Source organism: Festucalex cinctus, chromosome 5 (genome assembly GCF_051991245.1).
Source record: "Festucalex cinctus isolate MCC-2025b chromosome 5, RoL_Fcin_1.0, whole genome shotgun sequence".
NCBI classification, from domain to species: Eukaryota; Metazoa; Chordata; class Actinopteri; order Syngnathiformes; family Syngnathidae; genus Festucalex; species Festucalex cinctus.
In genome coordinates this window covers 8,862,882-8,877,869 of record NC_135415.1, presented here as the reverse complement: position 1 = coordinate 8,877,869, position 14,988 = coordinate 8,862,882, and the positions used below count along the sequence as shown (strand labels likewise).

The window sequence follows — 14,988 nt, the reverse complement described above, 5'->3', positions numbered from 1 at the left end:
TGTCAGAAAAAGAGACAAAAGGTAGATCAAAAAGTATTTAAAAATTACCTAAAATTTTACAAAACTAAAAAGCAGAAAATTACCATAAATTATCAATGAAATTGCCAAAAAATAAAAAATAAATTGTCAGAGGATTGAATTAAAAAGGCAGAAAAGAAAATGTTCCAAAAGTAACAAGAAAAAGTCCCAAAACAATAGAAGAAAAGCAGATAGTTAGCATAAAATGTCTTTGGAATTGGCAAAAAAAAAAATTAAAGGCAGAAAAGAAAATGTTCACAAAGTAAATATAAATGTCCAAAAACAAAATAAGAAAGTCAAAAAATTACCATTACATATCTTTGGAACTGCCCCCCCAAAAAAGTACTGTAAAAAAAAATAATAAATAAATAATTGATTTTCAAAAAGGCAGAAAAGGAAATATTCAAAAAGTAACTATAAATTGTCCAAAAGCAAAAGAAGAAATCCAGAAAATTGAAAGCAAAAAAGCTGAAAAAATGTTTAAGAAAAGGCATCAAATGTCCCAAAAAAAAGAAGAGGGGCAGAAAATTGCCATAATATATCCATAAATTTGCCAAAAATGTGACAAAGGCAGAAATGTCTAAAAATACTGTATACACAAAAATAAGTATTAAAAATGACCCAAAAAATCCGAAAGGTAGAAGAAAATGAATCTCTACGTATTCAATGCTGCATATTTTTGTGTTGTGGTGCAGCTGTAATTAGCTCTTGGCCCTCAGTACATTAGACTAACACTGTTTCCTTCATCAAAATTTTGCGGCTTCAGACAGACTTTGTTATTTATTTGGTCTAAAATGGCTCGTTTGACAGTAAAGGTTGCTGACCCCTAACAGAAAGTCAATGGGTGGACTCAAGAATGAAGTGCAGTACTCACTAAGGGCTGTTGTCTCCATAGTTGCTGACATTGACAGCTGCAGTGATCCCACAAATGATGAGAGGAACTCCACCGGCTATCAAATAGAACCTTGAATGAGAGTTAAAACACATCCGTTTGACCTTTGACTGCAACATTTTTAATGTATGCAAGCCCGTGTCATAAATGTCTCCGGCTGTAAAATGAATAGATCTGTGTGATCCTTTATTTTCGGAGTGGACGGAGGTCAGTAGGCTGCAGTTTATTGCGGAATGGTGCAATATATCCGAGTGGGCAACAAAGAGGGTCTGGAGGAGCAGCACTGTGTATGATCTTTACTGTGGGATCAACAGGGGCAAGATGAGGCCAAGGAGAGGGGAAACAGAGGGGATTATTTGGGAAGACAGTGCAGCCCCTGAATCTCCAACCAGATTTACAGCGACCCCTCTGCCCCGTTATGCTGGATTCGTATTCATCTCCTCTACTTCTTTCTCTCCCATCGCTTTTTGTGTCTTACAGAAAGCTTTCAAGGTTTCATAAAAAACAGAGGGACTTTGGTTGTCGGTCACAATGGTGCCTTTAATGCTGCACAGTTCGGGTGGTCGGGCACAAGAACATCTGCATCTGGCTAAAACATAAACCGTATTGACAGCTAACAACAATCTTATGGAACAAGAGGAGGTGAAGGTGCATTCTTGCACTGACCTGAGCATAGGTCGCTGAGTAGGCGGAAGAGTGGAATCCCCTTCTGGTGCCAACGGCATTCTCCACATAGCTTCTTTATAGATTACCCTGGCACTAACACCGATCCACAGCAGGGTTGACAGAGAGGAGTAGTGCAGGGCGATGCCCACCTGTTGCACAATGCTCACACAATAAGGCCTCCTCTATACTGTATTACTAATAAGAACATTTAAGAATGAAATTGTAAAAGCACTTACTGCTTGACAAACAATCGGGTAGCTGGTCAGGCTTATTCCTCCTACGTAGATGGCTGTTGTCATGGCGATGTGGAAGCAAGTATTCAGTAATGTGTGCCAGCTTTTTCTTGAAACGTGAATGGAACTGTTAAAGAAACAAGATGTACATATACTATTGTTTATTAATATACTTTGTAATATTATGTAGCCCTACAAATCTAAACATTATTCTAATTAATATTACATTTATGGAATATGACTTAAATTAAGCAGCAAAATCCACCCATTTTTATCTTTCTTAGGGGGCGGCCATTTTGAAAATGACATCACAGTTGCTCAGGGCACACCAATCACAGCTCACCTGTTTTCTGACTTTGGTCATGTGACGTATACAAGCTGAGCTGTGATTGGTCATTACCTGAGCCTGAACAACTGTGATGTCATTTTCAGTGGACAGCAAGGGACAAAATGGCTGACACCTGAGATGGATAAAACGGTGGATTTTGCTGCTTAATTCATTTTCCACAAACACAATATTAATCAGAATAACGTGTTTAGACTAGTGGGACTTTTTTTTTTTTTTTTTTAAACCCCTGGGCAGTATCTTATTTTGAAATGACTTGGTCAGAACCATCAAAAAGCCCAAAACGGGTCACAATAATGCCTAAGGGTATTTAAATGGATAATTGACTCATTACGCCATTTTCATTGCGCCATTTTCAGCAATAAAAAGTTAATATTTTGTCTACAATTAATGTGTTACCTTTATTTTTCATGTACGATTAATACCTTTAAAATTAATTTTTCAACTTGCTGTCGACTAAAGATGACATCACTTGTGCTGAGGAAGTAGGTAATGACCAATCATAGCTCAGTTTGTTGACCAACCCCAGAAAACAGGCCCTGACATGATTGGTCGTTACCTACTTCCTCAGCACAGGTGATATCATCAGTTGACAGTCAGAGGAAAAAAATAGTTTTTAAAGGTATTAATTGTACATGAAAAATAATGACGTTATCAAATTAATTCTGGACAAAATGTGAAATTTCCACTGCTGAAAATAGTTTATTGAGTAAAGTATCCCTTTAATTCATTCAATAGCATGAGTAAGTGTGTCCAAACATTTAAGGTACCACATGTATCTACTACTACAGTGCTATATAAATGTGATGCATCATCATCATCATTATTTTTATTATTATTATTACGACTACTACTACTACGTGAAGTACCTGTGGTGTAGTATGTGAGTGATGATGATGGTGAAGAGACAAAGGAGCAGAAGTGCAGTACACGCATACACCACAGGGTGGAGCACCCTCACGGAAAGGGGTGAAGAGTTGGGAAAGTCAGGCACCTCCTGCATAACAAATATAAAGATAGTGAAATGATGTTCTCATTACCACGTGCAGGGTCAAAGTGTATCATCCTACCTGCAGCACAGCATAGTTGCTAAGCAGAGAGCAGCGCATTGTAGAGGTGCTGCTGTCACTGTGGACTAGCTGGCAACCCTCTGGGCTCCAGCCTCCATGTTTGTTCAGTGTCTTCGGACTCCACTGGGCCGCCACTGCATCACTTCCTGGGGACAAGTGGCGGAGTGACACCCAGACAGGCTCTGAGTGGTTCCACATACTGCAGCCGTCTGTATCACGCGGGAGGCAAAACCAATGGCTGAGTCATTAATGGTGGAGTTGCATGACATTTCCATTGAAATGAAATGACACAATTGATAAGTCACAACATTATGAGTCAGTTACACACAGTGGTGGGAAGAAATAAGGTATCATTACTGTGAATAATGTAGTTTTTTCCCCAAGGTATCTGTGCAACTTCAGTATTTATTTATTTTTTTAAATGAATTTTTACTATAACTCGCTTTTACAGTATTTGAAAACAGATATCTGTAGTCTATTTTATACTCAGTACTTTGTCAAAATAAGCCTGTTACCTTTCAGCCACCGCAGATGTAGAGAAAAGGAGAGAAAAAAGTCAAATCAACCGTGGTTGTCATCTATGATTGACATAAATCCTGAATGATTCAGATTCAGATATTAGAGCCTCACATTCCAAGGCCTTTCTGTCACATTTCTGACATTTTTATGGACATGTACTCTTCTTCCTTTTTTTGGACATTTTATGTCTATTTTTTTGGGGGGCATTTCTCCTGCCTTTTTTGCTCTGAATTTTCTGATATTTTGGCAATTTTGTGTACATTTTATGGCAATTTTCCAGATTTATTCTTTTGCTTTTGGGATTTTTAGGGTTACTTTTTGAACATTTTCTTTTCTGCCTGTTTTATTCAATTCTCTGATATTTTTGGCAATTTCATTGGCTTTTTATGTCAATTTTCTGCTTTTTCTCTTCCTTTTTGTACATTTTATGGTCACTTTTTGGACATATTTTGTAATTTTTAAAACGTTTTAACTTACCTTTTGTCTCTTTTTATGACAACTTAAAAATTTGGACTGACATTTTTTGACTACAAGTATCATTTTTACAATTTTTATTTTTAGTTGTTTATAGATACCAATGTTTTAAAATTGTTACCAATTTGGAAAACTGCACTGGAATACGCAACACATTATTTCTGAGTTTTACTAACTTGAAAGCTGGTTATTCAACAAACACCAAAATTAGGGAAACTGAGATGGAGTTCATTCGTCCTCACCCAGGCCCACATAGATGACCGGAGTGTTGACACTGCGCCTTCGAGAGTGTCCTGCGCTGTTGCTTGAATTCCCAGTCAGAGGGAAAAAGCTTCCACTTCGGAAGGCCACAAACTGCAGTTTGCAGTCTGGAGGCGCATCAGCAGGAAACAAAGTAGCAGGGAGTGTCACAGAGGCCACGGCTACTGAATTCTTGAGAAAGAAAACAAAACAAGAATTAGATGTTGAAATTCACACGCAACGGCTTAATCATACATTGGAATAAGCACGCACAGATAATACTTGAAGCTCACCTTGAGGGGAAAATTGTTCAGAGAAGTGTTATGGGAACCCGTGCTGCAGCGAAAACGAAGTTGTTGTTCATGTGTGAACGCCGTCATTTCCATTCCCACAGCAGCCGTTGAGAGTTCACGGCGCTCATATGCAGTGCAGGTTATGCCAGTGAAGTGGGCTGGTCGGATTAAATGGGCTTCCATGACAATGTTCCTTGAAACCTGTACAAATCATAGAGTCAAGCTCTCGTGTAAGCTAAAATTAGAATTCTCAAAAATGAGAGATTGTACCATGGAAAAGTCCTGAGCATGGCTGTGCAGTTGAGGCCAGGCCAGAGACTCCAGAGAGCCCACGATGGAGCTGCAGGCTCTCTTCTCCCTCTGGGCCAGAGCAAGGATCTGGTCATCCACCTGCATCAGGTTACTGCCCATCTCGACCAGCACACCTGGCAACTGGGTCAAATACAGATACATATGTAGGACATATTGTTTGTTATATTATATGTATATGCACTCACTTGTCTATATATGCTATGACAAAGTGACAGACAAAACAATTAAATATTCTTCCACTAGATGGCAGAAGATACAATTACCCTTTGTCACCACTGGTGGTGTGTGTATCTCGCTCCATACATTGAGTGCGATATGATTCAAGGATCGTACATTTTAAAGTGTAGCAATTCAATTCGACTCAGTTCAGTTGAATCAAAACCACGTTCCCTATTTAAAGCAGTTTTGGTTTCCACGTTTTGCCATTCAATCATTCAACAGATTAATAGCTTTGTGTTCAACTAAACAGGCTAAGGCCTCATACTGAGTAAGAATATTTGTGAGTAAACTGAGATAAGGTTTTCGTAAAACATAATGTAAAATATGTGCTAGATAAATGATGGGAACCAGTAAGCTAAAGTGATCCAGCCATTTCTTATTGTGCAAATTCAGTTTAGAGATAGACCAATATGTATTTTTCAGGGTTGATACCGATATGGATTATTAGTAGTCAAGGACGCAGATAACCGATATTTGGAGACAATATTCATTTTCACTGAAGGGAAAATATTGGCATCAAAATTTGAAAAAATAAAAAATAAAAATACAAACTCAAAAAACAAAGCTCTTAATTTTTTTGAAATTTTAAAGATAGGTTTATTGAACAACTTTCAGGGTTTGTAAAATATTGGAGTATAAAAAATATATTACCGGTAGTCAATAATTATCTTTGTTTTAAAAATCTAACAAAAAGTTCAGGGACAGTAACATATGTCCAAAAGTTAAATAAAAACTTGAGTAAATAGCTCCCTATTGTTTTCTACAGTAAATAAAAGTATTCCAAAATTTCAAGATATCTGAAGTATTACAATTTTTACTAATCTTGAAGGTGCAGACTGCAGAGAGTTCACACCAGGGTTAGCAGCATCTCCGAAAATTTAAATATTAAAATATTTAAATGGGTCCATGTATGATTCTTCAAAATGACCGATGCCAATATTCGTCAAAATGCTGAATATTGGTGCAGATAATAGGTCGATCCCTAATTCAGTTATATACTGATTTAATAATAATAATAATAATAATAATAATAATAATAATAATAATAATAATAATAATAATAATAATATTTAAATAATGACGCTAAATTTGACAGTGTTAGTCTTAGCATCCGTCATCTTTGTAAAAGCAGATTTAAAATAAAATAAAAAGCCCTGTACATGCATTTGGCATTTGTAATTACAATTTCATACCTCTTCCAGCTGTCTGACATATTCCATAAACTTCTCCATCATTTGTGCAACATAGAGCACATCCACCGAGTCTGTGAAGCCAGCAGCCTCTAGAGTGTATTTGCGCACTTGGTGCGCCAACGTGACAGCGTTTGACGTGTTGATGGGTCTCTGCGATCCAAATGTTAGGAAAACAAATGTCATTTTACCGTGTTTAACATGCAGGGCGCATTCAGCACGTATGCAGCATCACTGACCAGGATGAAGGTATGCAGGACACGGGTGATGCCATTCGTGTAGTGGCAGTTTGTGTAGTTGCCCTCCTGCCACTTCCCAAAGCGGTCACAGAGGCGAGAGGCCTTTTTCTGCTCCACGTCGCCCTCAACAGACAGTGACGGGTAACGCAGCTGCAGGCAGTACTGATGAGAGGTGATGCCTGCCAGAGTTCTTGGCCACCTGAAGTTTCCACCACAGAACAAAGTCAACAATGCTCATTTCGACGTCATATGAGCAACTGAATTTTACCTGAACTCGCCCCGGTTGTTGACAACTTTATCCTCTGGGCAGAAGGAGGCGCTGTTCTCTAGCACCACTATTTCAACAGAGCGAGATGTGTTTCCCCTCCCGGATGTAACCACACACCCCCACTCTCCACTTGCCTCCACATGCACGTCGAATAGGATAAGCTCACTGCATATTAAGCACACGTAATAGATGACAGACTTGAGTGCATATTAAAAATATTTGAAACATGCACTGTAAAAAATGTTTGTTGAAATTAGTGGATTTCTGTGAAATTGTGACATCAAAACAATGAAACATTATGTAATTTACATCAATTTGTTGTAAAACTCTGACCCAAATAAAACTGTTGATTTGACAGTAAGAACATGTTAAAAAGAAAAAAAAAAAATTGGGGGGATGGGGGGGGAATTCACAAATTATTGTAATACAGCTAAACTCTAAAACAAAACATTGGGATACAGTTAAAATGACATCAGATCAGTGTTAGAATAACACTTTTTGTCTGTAGGTTCATATTATGCCAAAAGAAACGTGCATTTTACAAATTTGTAATACAGATAAGAATATTTAGATATACATTAAAAACTATGTGACTATAAATATATTATGTTCATTTAGAATTGATATACTGTAGACCTAATTATTAATTTATCAGTACACTTCTGTTCTTTTATAGAAAAAAATGGCAGCCGTGGTTTCCAGAATGATTCTGTATTTTAAAAAAAAAAAAATATATATATATATCCATCCATCCATCCATTTTCTTGACCGCTTATTCCTCACAAGGGTCGCGGGGGCTGCTGGCGCCTATCTCAGCTGGCTCTGGGCAGTAGGCGGGGGACACCCCGGACTGGTTGCCAACCAATCGCAGGGCACACAGAGACACACAACCATCCACACTTACACGCACACCTAGGGACAATTCGGAGCGCCCAATTAACCTGCCATGCATGTCTTTGGAATGTGGGAGGAGACCGGAGTACCCGGAGAAGACCCACGCGGGCACGGGGAGAACATGCAAACTCCACCCAGGAAGGTCCGAACCGGAGACCTCAGAACTGGGAAGCGGACGTGCTAACCACTCGACTACCGTGCCGCCCTTATATATATATATATATATATATATATATATATATATATATATATATATATATATATATATATATATATATATATATATATATATATATATATATATATATATATATATATATATATATATATATATATATATATATATAAGTTTATATGAGTTTTAAACCTGTAGATTCAACAGTCCTTTACTGACAACTTAAGAACAACAGGGTGGCGTGGCTCAGTGGTAGAATGGTCATCTTGCAAACCTGAGATTGTTGGTTCAATTCCAGCGCAATGTGACTTTGTTTAACTCATTCCAACCCAAAAACGTGTAAATAAGTTTTTGGGAGTGAAGTACAAAGTATTAAAAACGTCTTTACACGTTTTTGGGTTGGAATGAGTTAAGATCCATGAGCAAGATGATGAAACTCCAGTTGTTCCTGAAGCTGTGTAATCAGCAGGTCAATGAGTAGTTAACCTGCAAAGGACTTTGAGGGTCTTGTAAGATAGGAAGAACATGCTGCTTTTATACCATTTTGTTTCTCTGGCAACCACAGCTGCCTTTTTTTTCCCCCATAAAAACAACAGATTTTTTTTTGACAGAGCACATGAAGCTGTTTCTTCACCTGGTAATGAAGGTGCAGTCATGCAAGACATTGCTCTCCAATTGGACACCTTTCTCCGGGTCAGAGGTCACCAGCTGACCATTATGACGCCAGTGCAAAGCGGTGACTTTATCCACCAGGGCGGCGGTACAGTGGAACGGCAGCCGATCCCCTTTGAAGACCACCTGACGCTGAGAGGGCAGCAGTGTCAGGGTGTGCAGGTCCAGAGGGCCGTCTGGCATGGTGAAGAAGACAACATCTGAGATTGGCACACACCATCGCATCGCAGCAAATGGGGTGGATTGCAAACGGGGTCCTCACCACAGTTCAACTGGCTTTCCCGAAGTCCTCGTAGGGGTTTCCCCCTTAGGCTTCTCGGGTAAGCACACAGCGTTTCATCCCCCAGTCGAGCTGAGCTGCTGCGAAAGAAGCCTGGGATCCAGCGCAGGCGGCAGTCGCATGACAGATATTCGGAGTTGAAGTTCCTGGTGACAAAACTCGATGTCATGATGAGTGTTGCTGGGAGACGAGACTTCGTAGGCCACATTCCCAAAACGTGCAGATTACGGTCATTTAAGACTAGTGGCTTGGGCCCAGCATCTATTTGCATTCAAATACAATTTCTGAGATAATTACAATTCCTCATCAACATCTGTCTACAGTGAGTCTACAATTCATTTGGCGACTAGATTGACTAAAAAACACTCACACGAGCTTGAGGGATGGTAGCTCCTGAAACACGCCTGGATCCAAGGTTGATATGATGTTTCCAGATAAATTCCTAACCAAGCATAAATTGGACACGATTCCCCATGATGCAGAAAATAAAAGTACATCATTTTGATTTCCTCTTACAATTTAGTGAGATTAGTCAGCCCTTGGAACATGTCTGAAGTCAGGCAGCCAATGCGGTTGTTGGATAGGTCACTGATAGAAAGAAGGAAAAGACCAAGAAATGCGTTTGGTTACTTTTGATCTATTAGATGTGTCTCAGCAACACATGATATCATGGCTTCTTCTCGTTATGTTTATGTGACATCAGATTGAACTACACTGCATTGAAAGGATGGCCTCCTGCTGAACTCGGCCTCGATTGTCAATATATAAGGGAGACAGGGGCTAGTTGTATCATGGGTAAGTTGTCACACTGCAATTTTCTTCTCCACCAGAGGGCGCATCGAAAAAGTGTAATACTAGTTTTCTTCAAATAAATGGTCAGGGGTTGTGTACTGTCTGAGAAGAGAATAGTACATTGTGAGCTGAGATGAGTACCAGTTATCTGTTTTGCACAACCCAAAGTCACATTTTTCACCTTCATATATTTTGAAACATGTGTCATACATAGACAAATTCTAGCAGCAAATCATGTGGACTCGTTAGAGGAGAGATTCAGGCATTTTGTCATGCCTCAGTCACTGCTTTGCTTTAAGATAACTTTAAACTAGAACAAGTATAAGCCAGTATGGTAGTTTGGGGCAATTTGTCTCAGTCATTTAGGGGTTTGTTGTCACATATGCAAAGAATGGGCAAATGAAAAATGCACCTCTGGCAAGTCAGTTTATGTATGCCTGAAATGTTCTTCAGGTGATTAGTCTGAAGAGTGAGGAAATTAGTTTGCCAGGTTTTGCTTCATTGTTTAAAAATGGATTTTCCAGTTGTTGGAACTACATTATGCCCACATGTCAGGACTGGTTTAAGTTTCATGATGAACCATCTATCCATTAACCAAAATGCGTGATTTTATTTTTAAACAAACAAACAAACAAATTAAAAAAAAAAAAAAAAACAGTTGTCATTTTTGTTACACAGAGTTGCCGGTGTCTGCTGAACATAACAAAAAAGTAACTTGTAATCTAATTAGTTACTTTCAAAATCAAGTATTCAATAAAGTAACTGAATTACTTTCAAAATCAAATAATCAGTAAACTAAGTTACTTTCTTTAGGGTAACCATGGCAACACTGTCATTGTTTTGTACAACTAGAACACCGCTATGAAAAGAAGTTGCATCTAAATGAGAGAATCTGAAGTCTTCATCTCACTTATCTTTACTCCGTGGCTCCATGGAACACCAGTAAATGTTTATCGCCAAAAGCAGGGCCCCTGGCCTAAGTGTGATGTATTGCCACAGCCAGAGAGATGTGCTCTGCTGCTTCTCTGACACTACCCAGCAGAGCACTGTCCAAAGCATGTGTTTATCTCCCCCTGTTTGTTTTGAGAAGCCTCAGACCTTGCAGGGAAAACACAAGCAAGCATGAGGAGGAGGGAAGGCCAATCACGCGGGGCAGCGCAGATGACAGCAGCATCTCAACTGAACAGTGAATCAAACGATTTGTTGTCCGGTGTGGGAGCAGATTTCAGCCTCTATGTGCTTCCATGTGCCTTCAGATTCAATGATGCTGACCCAGGTAACTCAATAATAATAATAATAATGTCAGCATGTCTCTGTCCTCGGATTGGATGATCAGAGCAACGTTCTATATACATTCTATAGCGTTTAATAATCAAAATTTTTGGTGAGTATGATGTATTTTTTAAGGTTTTCATTGTTTTTGTCATGTATTATGAGGTGTATTAAATTGGCTAAGTCCAGGTACCAGCCAGCCGCAGAGTTTGAGTCACGGTGGAACCAAATCTTCCATCCCAGAATGCAAATGGTGTGGTCTGGTCTGTCTATTTCTAATGACAAAAAAACAAATAGGGTTCTCCATGATGGAAGAACTTTATTTTCTCTTCAGCTCGTTTGAGTCATGATGGAAATTAAACGTAAAATAATACGGTTGGTCTTACGTCATCTTCCATGAAGCAGAATTGGCATTCAGATACACACAAACACAAATGCAGCGCTCCTATTATTTTCCCCGAGCCTTTTAAGTGACAGTCGCTCTGCCAAACGCAAAAATAGACAGGTGTTGTTTTGTAAATCATTTGTTGGCTTGTTTGTTGAATTTATGTTTTTGATTTCTCTTCTTTTTGAGTAAGAATGATACTTTACCTGCCCCAAAAATGCATGTGAAATCTTTTAAAACATTTCCTGGATAAACTGATCATAAAATGTGATCTGATCTCCATCTAAGTCTCCTTCAACACAAACAATTTTAACTTTTAATTTATTATTATTATTTATGACACATTCTTAATATTTAGCACATAGTTTCATTAATTGCTTCCTGCCCAGGTGATAATGCACATTTTGGGCACATATGCTGGAGTCTCCTCCACTTACCCTTGTGTAAAAAGTGTGGTTTATGACCTGCTCCATATGTGAAGTGACTTGAGACAACTTCTGTCATAAATCGGTGCAATTTAAATACAACTGAATTGAATTAATTTCTGTTTTTTTCCCGACCTTATAAGACTCTAAGATCACAATCAAGTAGCCAGTGACGATTCAAAATGCAATTAACTTTACTTATTATATGTGGAGCTAAATATGTCAAGTCAAGTCAAGTCATCTTTATTTATATCCTCCTGACTACCAGCAATTCAAATTTGTCCTCTGTAGTGGACCTTTTTAAACCTGAACATCTCCTACCCAGTGCATATGATTGAATGAACTCCTTTTGTGCTCCATAGTGGACATTCAGAACTTTCCAATGATACCAAATGTGTAGGGGTGGGGCTTTGCTACCTTTGATTGCATCATAAAAGAAAATGGCTTCCCTCAGTGCAAGCACTTTTTAGGGAAGAGGAAAAGTAAGTGTATAACACTTTTTATTGAACAAATTTAGGCTTTAAATGTTGTTATCATGTTTTCTATAAGACCCTTAAGAACACATTAAAGTATTGTTTGAATTATTTTAACTGTATTTGAGCCTAGCATTTAAGTTTTAAAAAAAATGTCCTCTGTAGTGGACACATCATAGCTTAATAATAAAAACTTATTTTTTCCAAAAATTTCTTTTGCAGTATTCTAGTTACTTCACAAAGATTGGGGAATATCAAAATAAACATGAGTGGACAGTATTTTTTTCCCTGGTAGTCAGGAGGATATAGTGCTTTCAAACAGCCTTAGCTGTCACGAAACGCTTTACAGAAACACAACAAAGCAAACATAAAATAAAACAATAACAGCAATACAACACACAAAATAAGTAGTCAGAGCTTATTTTGACAGGAGTAGTAATTACTGTACAGATATATGTTTTCAAAAGTTACTTGTTATAAGTTATTTCTGCCAAAGGAGGCTTAATCAGTTATTAAAATGTGAACATACTTTTCCCATCCTTACTGTGGTGTTTACATGTGTTTATTAAAAACATGGAAACACAATTGTAATGTATTAGTTTAAGAAAACCATGTTTGTGTTGTGAATTTGATGAAGATCAGATCACATATTATGACCAGTTTCTACAGAGGGGTTCATATACTTTTCTTGCAACTGTATTTTTTACATGACCTATCCTGTCCAGGGTCCCGAATATGATGCATACAGTACATACATACAGTCGCCTACATTAATGTAACTATTTAAACAAGATTGATCATTCTGAACTCAAAACTTGTCAACAACAACAACACCAATTGCCAAATTCTTCTGATTGCATTTGCTGCTGCGAACTAGAAGACAAATCACACCCACTTACAGTTTGCGGAGCTCAGAAAGACCTTGGAAGGCTCCGGGCATAATGGTGCTGATTAAGTTGTGCTTGAGATCCCTGTGGAGAGAGAAAATATCAAATGATATAATACACTCAGGGGCAATGTTGACACGTCTTCACGAAGACCCTTGACAAGAATGCTTTATAAAAAAAAAAAAAAAAAAAACAAGGCAACCGCGAGAAAGTGATTCTCATGGCCTAACCTGATGCCTCAAGCAGGACACAGCAGGATAGCGCACAGCGATAGGAAATCTTATCCCAGCAGCCACCTGGGCTTAAAGCGAAACATGCCGCTAAAAAGACCAGATAAGTCCTCTCTTCTTCTGAAAGAGTTCATCCCATGATTTTCTCACAGTGACACCACAAATATTAATTCTTTAAGCTGCCTTTGAAGATCTAATTTCATTCTACCCACTGCACGGTTCTCCACCCGCTTCCCATTCCACATCCACATCCATGTGGTAAAGGATTTAGCAAAACTCCCTCGCGTCCAATCAACTTTGTCCCGTGTTTGAATTCACGTCCAGGTTTTTTTTTTTACTGCTCTGGTGGGAATAGTGAGGTCCAAGCAGGTCAGGAGACTGATTATCTGCAGGACGTGGTCGGCGCAAGTTGGAACGTCCTCAACATGAAAAATGTCCATTCTCATCACACTTTCATCACACGGATTTCCGCGCACAAGCACACAGGCCTATACAGGATGTGCCTTTTATCTATTCCATTTCTATAAAGGATGCTACTGCAATAAGGCACGTCATCAGGGGATTCTCTATCACAAACTGTCTTTCCTCACTATTCTCAGCAGTGCTGATTTACGCCATACATGACCTCACAGCGAGTTTGACCAAACTTGATTGTAGAAAACTGACAAACACAAAAAAGGTGTGGTTCATCTGGATGCAGTATTTTTATACTAATAGCAAGGTTAGAAATAGTTTGTTTTCTTTGCGGAGCATTTTTGAAAATCAGTGAGTTTATTTGAGGAGCAACTTTCTAATTTTGTGGAGTAATTATTATGATGAAGATGATGCTGCTGCTGCTGCTGATGATGATGATGATTATTATTATTGTTAATTTATTCACTTTATGTATTTATTTATTTTTATGTTCATTCCAGGGCCCAGATGTAAGGGTTTTATTAAACAATAAAAATATGACAATACTTATGTATAACAAATGAAGAATTAGTTTTCTTCTATTTATTTATGTTTTAAAATAAAGTTTTTATTTCCTAAATTCACATTGTGTACACGTAGAAGCAAACTGCAATGCCGAATGTAATTTTGAAAAAAAAAAAAATATATATATATATATATATATATATATATATATATATATATATATATATATATATATATATATATATATATATATATATATATATATGTATAGTGCAGACCTTAAAAGTCCAAATCAAAACTCAGGACTTCACTGTGAAAACAAACAAATAACATCACACTGATATTAGCAATATTTTATGCTATATAATAAACTATTAATGTTATAGTTCCTGCCAGACGTCTGTGAAAAGTGTACTCAATCAGTCAAGCACTAATTCCAGCGTTAAACGTGCTCGCCTTAAATTAGCTTAGCAATTAGCATGGCTTCACAACCTTTTCTGGTCAGCTCTTTGTTAGTATGATACTTGTCAAAAAGGTATGTTATTCACTGCAACAGAGGTGATGATTATTGACTTAAGAGCTACTCCGCACCATACAGGCACATTA

General features: G+C 38.0%; 1 protein-coding gene across 1 annotated transcript in view; it reads right to left on the bottom strand.

The window, feature by feature from the left end:
- adgra2 (adhesion G protein-coupled receptor A2) overlaps positions 1-14,988 on the bottom strand; it is a 54,519-nt gene that overhangs the window by 2,256 nt on the left and 37,275 nt on the right. Inside the window, exons 3-18 of the mRNA XM_077522798.1 lie at positions 13,247-13,318; positions 9,517-9,588; positions 9,371-9,442; positions 8,983-9,146; positions 8,683-8,896; positions 6,980-7,144; positions 6,712-6,910; positions 6,476-6,625; positions 5,022-5,183; positions 4,752-4,952; positions 4,461-4,650; positions 3,226-3,434; positions 3,025-3,152; positions 1,813-1,936; positions 1,577-1,725; positions 893-982 (exon numbers count right to left, since the gene is read on the bottom strand). Of these exons, the coding sequence (XP_077378924.1) occupies positions 893-982; positions 1,577-1,725; positions 1,813-1,936; positions 3,025-3,152; positions 3,226-3,434; positions 4,461-4,650; positions 4,752-4,952; positions 5,022-5,183; positions 6,476-6,625; positions 6,712-6,910; positions 6,980-7,144; positions 8,683-8,896; positions 8,983-9,146; positions 9,371-9,442; positions 9,517-9,588; positions 13,247-13,318 (2,361 nt within the window). The remainder of the gene's footprint in view (positions 1-892; positions 983-1,576; positions 1,726-1,812; positions 1,937-3,024; positions 3,153-3,225; positions 3,435-4,460; positions 4,651-4,751; positions 4,953-5,021; positions 5,184-6,475; positions 6,626-6,711; positions 6,911-6,979; positions 7,145-8,682; positions 8,897-8,982; positions 9,147-9,370; positions 9,443-9,516; positions 9,589-13,246; positions 13,319-14,988) is intronic.